Source organism: Pyrus communis, chromosome 2 (genome assembly GCF_963583255.1).
Source record: "Pyrus communis chromosome 2, drPyrComm1.1, whole genome shotgun sequence".
Classification (NCBI taxonomy): Eukaryota; Viridiplantae; Streptophyta; class Magnoliopsida; order Rosales; family Rosaceae; genus Pyrus; species Pyrus communis.
In genome coordinates this window covers 1,045,850-1,062,500 of record NC_084804.1, presented here as the reverse complement: position 1 = coordinate 1,062,500, position 16,651 = coordinate 1,045,850, and the positions used below count along the sequence as shown (strand labels likewise).

At 34.4% G+C, this 16,651-nt stretch overlaps 1 protein-coding gene across 1 annotated transcript in view; it reads right to left on the bottom strand.

The window, feature by feature from the left end:
• The window catches only part of LOC137725768 (homeobox protein knotted-1-like LET6), a 9,825-nt gene extending 6,211 nt beyond the window's left edge, over positions 1-3,614 (bottom strand). The window contains exons 1-2 of the mRNA XM_068464548.1: positions 3,013-3,614; positions 2,156-2,420 (exon numbers count right to left, since the gene is read on the bottom strand). Of these exons, the coding sequence (XP_068320649.1) occupies positions 2,156-2,420; positions 3,013-3,441 (694 nt within the window). The 5' untranslated portion in view covers positions 3,442-3,614. The remainder of the gene's footprint in view (positions 1-2,155; positions 2,421-3,012) is intronic.
• Between the last annotated feature and the right edge of the window lie 13,037 nt (positions 3,615-16,651).

Genomic DNA, 16,651 nt, shown 5'->3' with positions numbered 1-16,651 from the left:
TGTTCTTGTACAGGTAAAAAATGTCTGATGTAAATAGCGTCTTACTCTTTTGGAACCTAGGGGCTCTCCTTTTTAGACCCATAGACTTTCTTTTGTCACTCCCAACATCAAATGAATCACAAAGCCATGCAAGCCAACCCTATTCAAAACATATAGGCATGGATCTAGCTTCCTTAATCCTAGTTTGAAATGCAATTACTACCTATCAATTTCATACTAAATAAATCTGTGTTTGGGAGTGTGTAGTCTCCCAAGTTACAAGGAATTCTTGTCCAGAATCCAGATTAGAATAAAGTACTAGCATATCACTAGGATACCACTTAAGGAAAGGATTGATATATAGGCTACCTTCAAAATTAGTTTGATACTGCAATTTCCCAGAAGCAACAGAATAATTTTCACTCAAGCAAGCAAGGTTATCAAGATCAAGGATCGATGAAGTCGCAAGTACAGCTGCTTGACAATGATTAGATCAAGATTAGTTAGGTTTTGGTTGACAATGTTTAGTTCTAGATTGGTAAGAGTTGGTTAATTACCTCTGCTGCCTCTTCACTTGCTGAATTAATTGGAGTATTGAAATGCATGAAATGTTTCAAGGATTATTTGTAATATCTTTTATGCAATTGAACAATAACCACCGATTTAAAATTAAAAAAATGTTAAATCAGTATTTCACAATTTGAAATGTTAATTAAATAGATTCATATATTTGGACTGAAGCACCCTTTTTTGCACAACCAAAAGAAACATAGAAGAAATGCATGCTATATTATTGTAATATTTAAGGTGAAAGAGAACACAAACCTTCAAAACTCCACCACGTTTAAAACCTTAATTAAATATATGTTGCCTAAACAAGTTGAGTGCAGAAAACCAGATTACCCTGAGTCCAGCCTGCCGTGTGTAACAATAGGGAAATAAAGAGTATACATATGTAAAATTCAAGGAACCAAATAGTCAATCTCTAGCTCATCCCTTTGAGGATCTGTATTAATCTTCATGAATTAGAGCCACCAACTCAGTTGTTTTGGTCCATACAGACTGCCCATGATATGTATCATTGTATTAGGACAACACCATGAGTCAAGCTTACCGCTTACCATTTGTGAGATATTCTCTGTATGTATAAAAATCCAGGATACCCAACTTATAAGCTAGCTACAGTCCTTATAGAATCAATAACTATGTGCAGAAATATATCTAAAGCTTAAATATACATGTTTTGAAATACATTAAAACATCGACGATTTCTAGAACTCGGGTCTATATTTCTATAGTAACCTTAGAACAAGGCAGACTAACATACAAAAGTTTATTTACAGAGTTAACTAATATTCCAAGAGTGTAAAACTAAATACAATATTTTGTTGTCCACACAAATTGGCCACTAGGACTTTAAGAAAAAACCTAATAGTTATGAAACTAAATACAAATATTTTGTTGTCCACACAAATTGGCCACTAGGGCTTTAAGAAAAAACCTAATAGTTATGAAATAGCAGTTACTTTGAGCATTGCTATATATGCACACACACACAAACACAAGACGGGGGGAAAATGCAAGCCAAACCATTTGTCCTAATATATATACAGTGCGTCAATTTCAACTAGGTAAAACAAGGTGAAGAATTCAAAACAAACCAAACAATCTCGTCCAAAACACACACCGAGAAGAGAATCAAAGCCATATAGTTCTATGTAACGCCAAAGCCATATAGTTCTATGCAACGCCATCGATTTGTCTATATAGCTATAAAATAACATGACTTGCGAGTGGAAACTAGCCAGCTACCACCCTAGTACTAAAACGGTTCTATATATACATAATACATCCCAACGAACAGCAGATATATAATTAAATAAATTGTAGAAGGAACCAATTAATATATCAAATGAAAGACTTTGAAAAGGGAGAACAAAGAAGAACTAATTGGGTACCCACTTTGGAACACATTTGTTAATTAATAAAATAAACCTACAGGATCTTGGAAACGGCTTCCATGCATGGCTGGTTATTATATTGCTTAGCATTAAAATATTCAGATAATAAGAAATAAAGAAAATACTCAAAAGGTCTTCCTAAACAGTAAAGAAATTTAAGAAAAAGAAACAGTGATGATATACATACATAGAGAGAGATAATGGTGATGACGAACCTGCAGAATCGGAAGAAGAAGAAAGAGTAAGGGCTTTGAATTGGGACTCGATTCTTTGGAGGAAGATCATGGCTTCCTTGAAGGGTTTAGATAGTTCTTGCTCATACTTGGTGAGCATCTCGCAGTAGGCCTCCATGAACTGATCCAAAGCTGGATCTTCACCGAGAGATCCTGATCCACTACTACTACTCACCATTTGACCTATTGTCGCCGCCGATGCGCACGCTTCTTCCAGTCTCGCCACCACTTCAGGCGGCGCTCCAACCTGCACATCATTGTGTTCAATTAAATATTATTGTTCGAACTCTTTTAAATGATGATGATGAAAACATATGTTTAAACAAGATCAAAACTCAAAAGGGCGAAGAGACTTGGACCGTCTTTATCAACAACATAATTACTTAAGTTCCTTGTTAACATAATGAACTCCATGAAGCATGACAAGAACATGATGGTATAGTAGTAGTACTGCATGAACAACTTCATAATACCAAATCTTTCGTTGAGGATGGGCGTTCTGAATCCTACATAGTCCTACCAAAGGAGCTAATATCGGCCAATCCAAATTATTTTAACATAATTTACAATGAGAATATGATTATTAAGATTCTCAGATCTCAACTTCCCAAAGGAACGAAGCTTGGAAACATGAAATATCTATCACTTTCAGGCGCATGTCAACTAATATGTCCTTTCAAGCAAACAAAAATTAAAATAAATAAAATTAAAAAAAAAAGGACAACGAATGGAGAATTGTGGTACTAACTCCTACGTTTGTAGGAATCGAATACCTATTTGGGAGGTCAATATAAATATATATGTGTGTATTTTAATTATATCGATGGTTTAAATTTTACCTTTTGACAGTTGATATAGGAGGCCAAGAGGCGGTGATAGTGAGGATGGGCCATGATCTTAGCCTTGACAGTTGAAGATGAAGAAGAAAAAGAGCTGCCGCCAACACCATCATTATTGTTGTTGTTGTCCATGAAATAGGAGGCGGCAGCTGGGTTGTGGAGAATGAAGGAGGAGCCGCCGCTTGTGTTATGCCGGTCGTGATGGTTGTTGGACGGAGGCAACTGGGGAAGCTGGTGAAGCTGATGAGTCGTACTAGTATTGTGTGCATCTGCATAAGGATTAGGGTTCATATGTTGATGATGATGATGGTGAGAGTGATCAGCATGATGTGATGAAGTCATTAGAGGCATCATCATCATTCCTCCTCCATTACTGCTGCTTTCTCCAAAAGCCATCATACTACAGGTGCCATTGGAACCACCTTCCATTCTCTCTCTCACTAGATCTCTTGCTATTATCCTATCCCTCACAAATTAACTTTGTTACCTAGTCCTTCCTACTAGTTTCGTTCACTTGGCTTTGCTACAAATCATTTCTCTCTCTCTCTCTCTCTCTCTCTCTCTCTCTCCCCCTCTCTTTCTAGGTTAAAATGTTTTTATTTTCTCTGTCCTACGTAATAATGTTATACATGCATAAATATGTGGATCTGATCCTGAACGATATCACTCCTCCAAAGAAAGAGAGGGCTTGTTCTTCAAAAAAATAAAAGAAAGAGAGGGCTCTCCCGGGTTTTACGCTACAAACTTTGAGCAGGCTCTTAACAGGGAAATCCTAAGTAGTGAGTGAGAGTGAAAGTGGTGGAGGATGGTGGGTCAGTAGTTTAATTATGATAGATTGATAAGGCATTGGTTAGAAAACTCGTTTTAGCCCTCTTGTCTTTCAAAAAATTAATATTTTAATAAATATTACATAATTATATTTGCTTCCATCTCCAACCAAGAGCCAAAGAGTCATAGGGCTTGTTTTAGCCCTGTCACAAAAAATCGTCTCTAATCCAAGATCAAAAAGCCATAAGGCCAAATATAATTTATTATTTAAATTTAAAAACTACAACTGCTTAAATTTAAAAACAACAACTTATATTTAAAAAATACAACTTAAATTTAAAAACGACAAATTAAATTTAAAAACTACAAATTAAATTTGAAAGCAACATTAACTTAAATTTAAAAACTACAACAACTTAAATTTAATATCGATAATCAATATCATCTTCATTATCAGTCATTGTAGGAGTATAGTCAAAGGTAAACAACTGCCGTCGGGTCATAATTTCTTATTTTTTTCCTATCAAAATAGGCCTTACTCATTAGAGTGTAATTCGAAGTGTTCATTTCTATATTCTTATCATCCATCTCTTCTTCTATTTGTTTGCCTTGTAATTTATCCCTACGGTTCTTTTCCTATTAAGCGCAATGAGGCCGCCACTTCGTGTTGAGCGGCGTAATCATCATTTGCCTTACTCTTTTCCTTCAACCTTTGTGCTTTGTTTCGTCTCATAGCCTTAGGTATGGAACCTTCACCCGAAGACGGATTTTCTACCATTGTTTGTTGAATGGTAAGAGATCCATCTTCATCCATATATGCAGCTGAGGATGCAATTTCGAACACCGACGTAGGACCTACTCTATGTTGAGGTGGATCTTCAAATAACACTCACCCTTTACAAATTTCTCAACAACTGTGAAACTGAAAGGGTTTCGAGCTACCTTCCATATACAATTCCTCCGCTTGGGCTACCTAGAAAAATTAATTACAAAAATTAAAGGAAATTAATTTATGAAATTAAATGTATTTACAAATATTAAAGGAAAGTAATTCATGAAATTAAATGTAATATAATTAAATATTTAAAATAAATTGTGAAAATACTTACTTCGTCGTAGTAGTTAGCGCCACTTTCATGTCTACTTGCGACTGTTAATACTGCTTGATGTCATTTGTTCAAACTTGGGTGAAGATGTTTCTTCCATCTTGAAAAACAACTCTCGTGGTTTCAGATATTCAGTGGAGCGGTGCTTTCGTATAACTCTTAATATTTTTTAGACACACGAATCCAAACACCTTTACTTATTTGAGAACTCTTCCTCACACTATCTTCTGACACCCATCTATAAGCCCTGCAAAGAGCCTCATCTTCTTTTCAGGTCCAAACCCTACCTTTTATTGCAGACAATGCCATTTGAAAATTATTTAAATAATTGAAGGAAATATTTTTGAAAGAGGTAAGAAAATATGAGAATTGAAATGGTGAAAAATTTGCGAGGAATGGTGAATGAATGGTTTAGGTATTTATAAGAAAAAAATTTAGAATTTTTAAGAATTTTTTTTTAAAAATTGGCCCAAAAAATTGAATCCAACAATAACAAGGGCCAACTAACCGTTGGATTCAAATTTTTGTCGGATAGAACCGATACTATTAGAAGCATTGCTTTCGATTATAACCGACACCAGTAAAAAAATTCCAGTAAGCCTGGGGCTGGTTGGCAAGATGTGGTCAGCCCTTCGGTCATTTCAGACTTTGTGGGGCACACGAGCGCTCTGATCTGATCCTTGGTTGGAGATGATTTTTAGACTATTTTCGACTTTCCGACCTTCTTGACCTTTCGATTGGGATGACCTTAATGTTTTTTCTTCGTTTGCTTGGTCTGCCAAAGCTTGCCTCAAATTTCCTTCTCAAAATTCTTGTTTTATCTCTCTCTCTCCCCACACATGCGTTTTACTCCTCACAGACATACAGAAGCAGATACAATACTCTCTCTCTCTCTAATATGTAGGGTTATGCAACAGGAACAAATAAAGGGGCGGTGGTTCATAAAGGCTAAAAAAAAATTTGAGGATTCACTGTAAAATTCATTTGTAATATAGAAAGTAGTTTAGTTATTTATAAGTAGATAAATAGTTTTTCCTTTTTTTTAGTTTGAAAGTGTAACAAATTTTCAAGTTAACATGTGGATAATATAAATCAAGTGACATAGAACATGTATTGTGACATCCCACATTGCCCAGGGAAGTGATCCTTATATGTATATTCCCATCTTTACCTAGCACGAGGCATTTTGGGAGCTCACTGGCTTCGGGTTCCATGGGAACTCCGAAGTTAAGCGAGTAGCGCGCGAGAGCATTCCCAGGATGGGTGACCCATCGGGAAGTTCTCGTCTGAGTTCCCAGAAACAAAACCGTGAGGGCGTAGTCGGGACCCAAAGCGGACAATATCATGCTACGGTGGTGGAGCGGGCCCGGGAAGTGATCCGCCCCGGGCCGGGATGTGACAATTTGGTATCAGAACCTAACCCTGGTCGTGGTGTGCCGACGAGGATTTCGGACCCCTAAGGGGGGTGGATTGTGACATCCTACATCGTCCAGGGAAGTGATCATTATATGTATATTCTCATCTTTACCTAGCACGAGGCCTTTTGGGAGCTCACTGGCTTCGGGTTCCATGGGAACTCCGAAGTTAAGCGAGTAGCGCGCAAGAGCATTCCTAAGATGGGTGACCCATCGGGAAGTTCTCGTCTGAGTTCCCAGAAACAAAACCGTGAGGGCGTAGTCAGGGCCCAAAGCGGACAATATCATGCTACGGTGATGGAGCGGGTCTGGGGCGGGATGTGACAATTTGGTATCAGAGCCTAACCCTGGTCGTGGTGTGCCGACGAGGACGTCGGACCCCTAAGGGGGTGGATTGTGACATCCCACATCGCCCAGGGGAGTGATCCTTATATGTATATTCCCATCTTTACCTAACACGAGGCCTTTTGGGAGCTCACTGGTTTCGGGTTCCATGGAAACTCCGAAGTTAAGCGAGTAGCGCGCGAGAGCATTCCCAGGATGGGTGACCCATTGGGAAGTTCTCGTCTGAGTTCCCAAAAACAAAACCGTGAGGGCGTAGTCGGGGTCCAAAGTGGACAATATCATGCTACGGTGGTGGAGCGGGCTCGGGAAGTGATCCGCTCCGGATCGGGATGTGACATGTATGACCGTGAGGCTTCATGTATAAGATAACCTATTCTGATACGATAAAAATAAATTATTACAAAAATTAATTAACAAAATAAAAAATAACCTAATCATTTATAAACAAATACAAAATTTATTCATGATCTCAAAACACTCAGCTGGTTATTTTTCTTTCTTAGGGTAATACAAACTCATTTGGTTATTAAGATAGTTGTGTGAACGTGAATAACAATAACAAATAATAAAAATATGGTAGATGACGTAGAGATAGGAGGGGAGGGTAACTGAGGAGATGAGAAAATCTATTACTCTCCCTCTATCACACTCTGTGTCGTGTGATGCAAAGCCTTACCTTCCCGATGAAAACTCTCGCCCTCTTTTCTTGCAGTGCCACTGATGGGCTGCCATTACTGGCAAAGAATTATGAGAGAGATAGAGAAGGAGAGACCCAACGATCGATCAAATCGAGGGAAGAGCCAAACGGGACACCTAATGGCTAATAGTATATATATATATGTATGAACTCACACGGATGAAAATATTTTACACTAGGAAAATAAAAATTGTAGAGAGAGGGAAATTGGAATCACTACTGCTAGGTCTAGCTTTCTCTCTCTACTGTAGCCTTTGCCGCCTTTTTCTTGGTTACTACTGGAGCTTGATTGCAATCTGTCCACTCATTTAATATTCGCACTTCTGCTCGTTGTCCTCTTCTTCTTCCCCTTACGGCCCAACGCCAACACAATTAGCCATCATGATCAAATTAAAATAGTAAATATTTAATAAAGAACATGTCTTATCATGCAATATATATGGGCATATTTTAATTTAGTTTGTCATGTGCTTGTCACCTACCAAAGTACCGATGCTCGTGCCAAATCGGACACCCATATGCGTCTAGAATGTGTTGATGTTGCCATTTTCTTTTCTCCTGGACACTTCTTTATACAAAGTCATTTCTCTTTGCACTGCTCAATCACAAGTTGGAATGGATTAACTTGTGATAAAGAAACCATCAAGAATAATTAATGAACAAGTGCTTGCACATTCTCAATATATTCACATAGTATGCTTTTTTTAGAGTGACATTTACTATTTTATTAACCTCTTTGATATTTTATTTGAATAATAATTATCTAATGCACTTACATTTATGCATAATAACAGAAGTTAATAGTATAATAGAACTGTCACGATGTCATATATATATATGTATTCAAAGTTAGTCTATAATAACTATGTCAACTTGTTTTATAAAACCTTGTCATCATTATTTTATCACAAGTGAAATTATCACTCTAAGCTACATTAAGCGAAAAGGGAAAACTTAAATTCGATATGTTGTGGGTTGAAGAGAAATGTTTTATTCACTATGACAAACACTTTCAACTCATTCATTATTGTGTAACCTTACAATAAAATTTTGACAATTATAATCTAACATTATATTTCTTGTAATTAAGACATTGAATTAAGTTGACACTTAAGCCTTTCACGTGAAAGTTGTAGGGCCAATAATGGTAACGATTATTGGGTATTTCAGACGTCCACTCACAAAATCTAAAATGTCTATACTGCAACAAGATGACCACCTTGTTATAGTCTGAATTATAACATACGATGAAACTCAACCTCATCTTGTAACAATTTTCTGGTAAAATTTGAAGGGGGATCAATATCTAAATTATTTTGTTAATTTTATTGAATTAAATTGTATTCCAATACCCTTGGATAAAGACACCATGAATTTGGTTTCTCATTAAATTAAATGGTATTCCAATACCCTTAAAAAAAAACACACCATAAACTTTTCTCATTGTTAAGTAATGCTCTATACCAATACCCTTGTCAAATTCACAGTTGTGTATTCATATCAATCTTCTTAGTCACTATGAAACCCTTTGCTGTATTTGGTCAAATGCGCTTGCGTATCTCCTTCAATTATATAATACTTATGAATAATGTTAGAGATATTAAATTTGCAAACTAATAATGTGTCACCAATAAAAAATAAGCATGTTAAATAATAATACTTAGATAATAATCCAATTATCAACTTCTACATCATTTACTTTATAAAATTTATCATACACATTTAATCTCTCTATTAATACCTAATATCTATATATACATATGACTTATGTACAACTTTTTCTTTTCTTTTGCATTACCTAATTAATATTTATATAGACGAATGACTTATGTACAACTTTTTTCTTCTTTCCTCCTTTTGATGCTAAGAAAATGCGTTCTTGATTCTTGGTAAACGTATTTAGAATTTTAGACGATACCAACTCAAGGAAATTAAGAAATGCTTGGAGAGAGAGTTTTTTTTTTTTTTAAAGTCTTCTTGGATTTGGTTCGAGTGAAAACTAACTGACAAAATATTTTTCCTAAGCAGTATATGTATATAATGTCATCTTCAACTGAATGAAGGTCAAAAGGCTCCTTTTAACCCTATAGCTTTCAAAGAAATTAATATTTTAATAAACAGTAACATGACATATTTCTTATCATCTCCAACTAGGGGGCCATAGGCCAAACATAATTTATTGTTTTAATTGAATTAATATGATTACTAAATTAAACGAAAAGTGTTATTAACACTCCAAAAATCTCATTCTACACTCCTCGCAACAAGATGACCACCTTGTTATAGTCTGAATTATAACATACGATGAAACTCAACCTCATCTTGTAACAATTTTCTGGTAAAATTTGAAGGGGGATCAATATCTAAATTATTTTGTTAATTTTATTGAATTAAATTGTATTCCAATACCCTTGGATAAAGACACCATGAATTTGGTTTCTCATTAAATTAAATGGTATTCCAATACCCTTAAAAAAAAACACACCATAAACTTTTCTCATTGTTAAGTAATGCTCTATACCAATACCCTTGTCAAATTCACAGTTGTGTATTCATATCAATCTTCTTAGTCACTATGAAACCCTTTGCTGTATTTGGTCAAATGCGCTTGCGTATCTCCTTCAATTATATAATACTTATGAATAATGTTAGAGATATTAAATTTGCAAACTAATAATGTGTCACCAATAAAAAATAAGCATGTTAAATAATAATACTTAGATAATAATCCAATTATCAACTTCTACATCATTTACTTTATAAAATTTATCATACACATTTAACCTCTCTATTAATACCTAATATCTATATATACATATGACTTATGTACAACTTTTTCTTTTCTTTTGCATTACCTAATTAATATTTATATAGACGAATGACTTATGTACAACTTTTTTCTTCTTTCCTCCTTTTGATGCTAAGAAAATGCGTTCTTGATTCTTGGTAAACGTATTTAGAATTTTAGACGATACCAACTCAAGGAAATTAAGAAATGCTTGGAGAGAGAGTTTTTTTTTTTTTTAAAGTCTTCTTGGATTTGGTTCGAGTGAAAACTAACTGACAAAATATTTTTCCTAAGCAGTATATGTATATAATGTCATCTTCAACCGAAGGAAGGTCAAAAGGCTCCTTTTAACCCTATAGCTTTCAAAGAAATTAATATTTTAATAAACAGTAACATGACATATTTCTTATCATCTCCAACTAGGGGGCCATAGGCCAAACATAATTTATTGTTTTAATTGAATTAATATGATTACTAAATTAAACGAAAAGTGTTATTGACACTCCAAAAATCTCATTCTACACTTCTCGCAAGTGTATTTTTCTTTCCAAATATAGAAAGTTTGGAGTGTAAAATGAGATTTTTGTAGTGTCAATAACAATTTCCTATATTACCTTAAAAAAATTTCGAGATGGAATGTTAATAATTTTTTGAGATGGAATCTCAGTAATTTTACGTCTGGGATTCAAGTGTCACGTGTCGATATGTGAGTAATTTTGCAGATTTGTTGTCGATAAGAAATCTCAATAATTTTACGTCTCGGATTTCGAGTGTCACGTATCTATATGTGAGTAACTTTGGAGATTTATTATCAATAAGGAATCTCAATAATTTTACGTCTCATATTTTGAATACCATGTGTCGATATGTGAGTAACTTTGCAGATTTCTTGTCGATAAGGAATCTCAATAATTTTACATCTCGGATTTCGAGTGTCACTTGTCGATATGTAAGTAACTCTCCAGATTTCTTGTTGATATGTAATCTCAATAATTTTTTCGGATAGCATTTCGAGTGCCAAGTGTCGAGGTGTAATTGGTTGTGAAAATTTTAGATAGGATTTTTATCTGCATAGCACTTCTTATCTTCAACTTCCAATGTCCATAAATAGGATGGATATTGGCCTATAATTCACACAACTTCAGCTTTGCCCTCTCCAATATTTCTTTCAATTCAAGTTTGCAATGAATTCAAACTTTAAATCATCTTCGGATTCCAATTAGCGGTCTTCATCCAATTCGGAATTGGAAGATAAATGGGTGCATATGAGACGAGAAGATAAGGTGTCTGATGAAGAAGATGAAGCATGGTGCAACACATTATATATGGCAGTCATGGTTGGTGTTATGGCGTGTGAGGCAACTGAAGAACAACCTCAATAGGGTGGTTCTGTTGCTGGTCGTGGTTACAAGCCACGAAATAGAGAGATGGCGCATGAGAATCTGATGAACAACTACTTCAACACCAACTCGGTGGACACTACAAAAGATTTTAGACGTCGCTTCCGGATAAGGTGTCATGTCTTCGAGTGTTTACTTCATGATGTCTAACATGTTAATCCATACTTTCGACAGAAACTGGACAGAGTAGGCCACCATGGTTTATCACTTCATCAGAAGGTTATTATTGCACTCCGAATGCTGGCCTATACCTTCCCAGCTGATGCGATGGATTATAGATATGGTATGTCTGAGTATGTCACACAGTTGTTCAACTTTACAAAGATGAGTACCTTTGTGAACCAAATCAAGCAAATATGGATCAGCTAATTCGCAAAGCTGAAGACCGTGGCTTTCCAAGCATGATAGGGTCATTAGATTGCATGCATTGGCAGTGGAAGAACTGTCCTATCGGGTGGCAATGAGACTTTAGCGGAAGATCGAGAAAGCCACAAACAAGTACCTACAATAGGATGTTGTTGCACATCTTTGGACGAAAAGAAGCATGAAATAGGCGTTTAAGTTTTATGTTGTTAAATAGTTTTTTTTTGTTAATGTTGTTTAAGTTTGAACAAATTCCCCATGTGGTACTAGGGTGGAGATTGTGTTCTTTAATGTTATATAAGATTTTTTAATATTGTTTAATGTTGTTTAATGGCTTAGGTAGTCATTGGGTTTGAATTGTTTAGGTCGGCCCGAGCTAGATGGTTGGCTGGATTGGGCCAGCCGATTGGCCTAATTTGGCATTTTTGGCCCCATGGAACCCATGAGTCATTTGACTTAATTCTCGATTAGAGTCGATTTTTGTATCATTTTAGATTATTTTTAGCTTTATAATCTGCTGATCGGATCAGTTGAAGATGATGTAAAATCTCTCACTCAATCTCGTTTATTATTAGTCAGAGTCATAGCATGTAATGCGTAATTATTCGGCATGAAGAAAAGTTGATTTTGCTGCATCTAATAAAAATAAAGCTGGTAAAGCTGGTGGGACAGTCCGAATATCTCTTCCTCAGTTCTCTCTCTATCTCTAGGCCTCTTTGCCTTTACATGTACGTAATTGATCTAGGTTCTATTTTTCTCTCTCCCATTAAAGTTGGTAGCTGTATGTATTCCTACGGAGCTTCACTCCTCTCCGCTCCCATGGAGTCTGGACACAGCAGAAAGACAAAAGAGCTCCAATCGATGAAGAACAAATTGTCTCCATTTCATTGTTTGCTGTGTATTATATTATATATATCGTATATTTGTTTATTTAATCTGTATTGTTATTGTATGTATTTCCTTTGCAGTGTTTCCTTAATTTTTGTTTACAGAAAGAATAAGCAGGTCATAATCTAGAAATCTCGAGTATCTTCATGATTTGTTAATCTCAACTCCACCATGGAGGCAGGTTGTTGATAGGTTTTTTTTCTCTCTCTTAAATAACGAGTTGGTGAAGCTTGTTGGACTTTCTTAATCAGAAAAATCCTCCAATCTCTATTAACCAGATAGATACGAGTCATATGACGCAAAAGGGTGATCATATAGTCATATAGTTGGTAGATTTCTTATAATTCTTATTCTGCAACTTCTAGCAACTTAAGCTCAACTTATTTATCAGAATAAGCTTCTTGTGCTTTCGTCAAATGTATAAAAATAGGAAAATGTTACGCTATATTGAGTAAAAAAAATAGTACTGGTATCTTTGTTTTAATAAAATTACATTATATAGGACAAATTTGATTATTCAAACGTTACATGATAATAGTGAGGTCAAGTAACAATTTGGTTCATTAATTATACTACCAATGTTAATTATTACATCATAATTTACCCTATACTATTCATGCAAGTTCTAGAATACCTTATCATTTTATTTAATAACACAAAATGACATTATTATTATATTACAAGATTGTGGATGTCATATTACTCTATCATGCAAAAATGTTATGCTTGAACATAATTACATTATAAAAACCTTATTTGATTGAAAAATACAAGTGCTTTTTCTTTTAAAAGGTCCCCGTAGAGTACTAACCACAGAAAGAATAAGCCTCTTTTTTAAATTTACATCTCTGAACGAATGAACGGTGCCTGCCAATTTAACAAGGGCCCCGATGAAAAAAGGAAAAAGAGGAAGGAAAAAATAGAGAAGTGGATTACCAAAATCTTGCAAGAATATAGACAAATTAGTTGGATAAATAATTTAAAATTATGTACACTAGACTAGACAAGACGATCGTTTGCAGAAGTGGGGTCCAAAATCTCGTGATAGATATCCCGTACTCAATAAATCAACTCAGTTAAGATATAGAGACTGACAATATTCCAAACAAAAATATTAGGAATCTAAAGACAAATCAACCTGAAACTGATTAAATTGGAATACTATTTGTTTTTAGGAATCTAAAGACAAATCAACCTGAAACTGATTAAATTGGAATACTATTTGTTTTTAGGAATCTAAAGACAAATCAACCTGAAACTGATTAAATTGGAATACTATTTGTTTTTTTTTCCTGGTGTGGTGTTCTGGGGAGAGAGAAACAGAGTTCAGAGATTGAAAAATGGGACATTTGATTTGTAAGCAGGCAGCAAGGTACTTGGATTTTGGTTAGGGTTTAGAATTACGGTTAGGTGGCTGTAGGGTTAGGGTTAGGGTGTTGAAATGGGGTGAGAGAATAGGAGGATAATAGCACGCGAATCCGTCACAAATCGTAGGAATAGAAAGAGTAAGTAAAGATATAAAGTTACAGATACGTCACTGCTGTGAACCGAGAAGTTTCAAAGCGTGAAGGGTTTGAAGACTTGGATTCGGATCCTCTCCTGAGCTAAAGACGAGGATCCTCATGATCAAGGAGTGTGGATCGTTAGATGAAAATTCAACGGCTATAATTATTATAACTTTAAAAGAATCCGTTTGTTTGTAGACGTTAGATTTTCATTCAACGATTCACACTCTTTAATGAAGAGAATCCTCATTTTTAGTCCAGAAGAGGATTCTGCTCCTGAAGACTTGAAGTGGAAGTGTGTAGGTGTAGGTGTAGGTGGGAGGGAGAGAGTTTATAGAGGGATAGGCCTAGGCTCTTTGCAAACAAGAAATTTTTCCGACGGATCCTCTTCGGATCGTTTTAGTGAGGATCTTGATGTTCGAAAATCTTCTCTGTTCATCGTATATCGTGTTATTAATTTTTATTAAGTACTGCTTGTATTTAATTTTAAATAAAAATATTTAAAAAAAATTATAATCTCATGATGTATGGTGAATATATAAGGTTCTTGAATCTTCAGAATCCTCATAAAGAGGATCCGGATTCGAAATTTTTCACACTTGAATTTTTATTTTAAGTATTTAACTACATTTATTATGGCAATTAAATGTACTGGATTGTGTTTTTGGTTACACTAAAAAATCTCTCGTAGCAAACAAAGCTTATCTGACATGCACTTTACGTCCTGTCCATCAACAGTTGAATGATAGAATTATATCAGATATATTCTAGAAGCCATAAAATAAAATATATTTTAAAGGCCAAATTTAAGACTTTTATTCTTGTCAGCAAATTTAAAACATTTTTTCTTGTCAACAGATTTAAGACTTTTGCTAGGATCAGGATAATAGTGATCTGTGAACGACATATTATCACTTAGATAAACAATTACACAGCAATATTATTATTATTATTTTTATCAAAGGCAATTTATTATGGATTATATAGAAAGAAGTTAAGGATTATTCACTTTAAAAAAAAAATTAAATCAGCAAGCTTGAGCTTAGCTAATCTTGTTAAAGTCGTGTTGTATTTTTATTTTGAGTATAGTTGGTAAACCAGTTTTTTAGATTATATTTACAAAATATATAATTAGTCACCAATCTAACTTAAACACGTTAATCAATATTTAAGTAATAATTTAATCATAAACAATTACTCATATATTTTACAAAAATATAATTTTAAAAAATAATCTCTTTAACATTATCTTTTTATTTTCAAAAGTTTTATCAATGAAAAAAATACATTTTTGATGTCATGATACTGCATGTTTTTAGTACCACTATTTTCATTGATTTATGTTATCTTATATTTCTTATATCTGAAAAATCATCAATATCTATCTCATGTTAATCTTTTTCAGTTTTAAGCCAAAAAATCCAACATTTTTTTAAAGTCTAAACCAGATATTATCTATTAAATGTTTAAATAAAATTACTTGACCCTAAACCCAACCCAAGCGACCTTTTTTGTATTGCTTATGCTTCTTTTACTTTAATTTTCGTTTTTGCTTCCCAACAAAGAAAAAAGATTACATGATACTTTGTTGCACTAGAAGTAGCAAGCCGATAAAAAAAAATGAACTTTAACGAAAAGTTCTACGTACTGTTCATTTTAATGAAAAATCATATTTTTACACTAAAAAATCAATCTTGATACTATTCACTTTATCCTTCATTTTGTCCTTATCATTAAAACTCAAAATTTTCAAGCATTTTCATTAGTTTTCCTATAAAAAAAATCATTTGAGAATAATATTGAGTAATTAGCAGAAATGATTGTTATTTGATATTTCATGTGGAAACGATCAGTTTTAATAATAACGATAAATTGATCGTATACGGATGATTTAATAATAATATATAACGACTACTCAATGATGATGTAATCATTTCTGAAACTAATTGTCAAAAAGTGATTATTCTTACTAATTGCATAATAATATTTGTCGTATTATAGTAAGCATGTTCTTCGGTTGTTTGATCCGGGTTGGCTGAATAGAACCTCGCCCTTTGGCTCTATATGGCGAAAGTCGTTTAGCAAAGAATCTTCACAAAGAGTCCAATTGTCACACACACATATATATGGCAAAATGGAAACAACGATGATGGTACCTTAGAGTCTCGTTGTGAGCTGGCGTAAGAACTAAAGTGAAAGAGTGAATGATACAAATATGAAGATCAGAAGATGCATGGCAAGAGCTTGAAACTCGCTCGTTCAAAGCATTTCCTTTTACACTCAAAATTTCGAATATGAATTCAATTCTCTCTATCTCAATCTCCTGTATAGAAAAAGGAAATTATAGAGATGCATGAGTAAAGG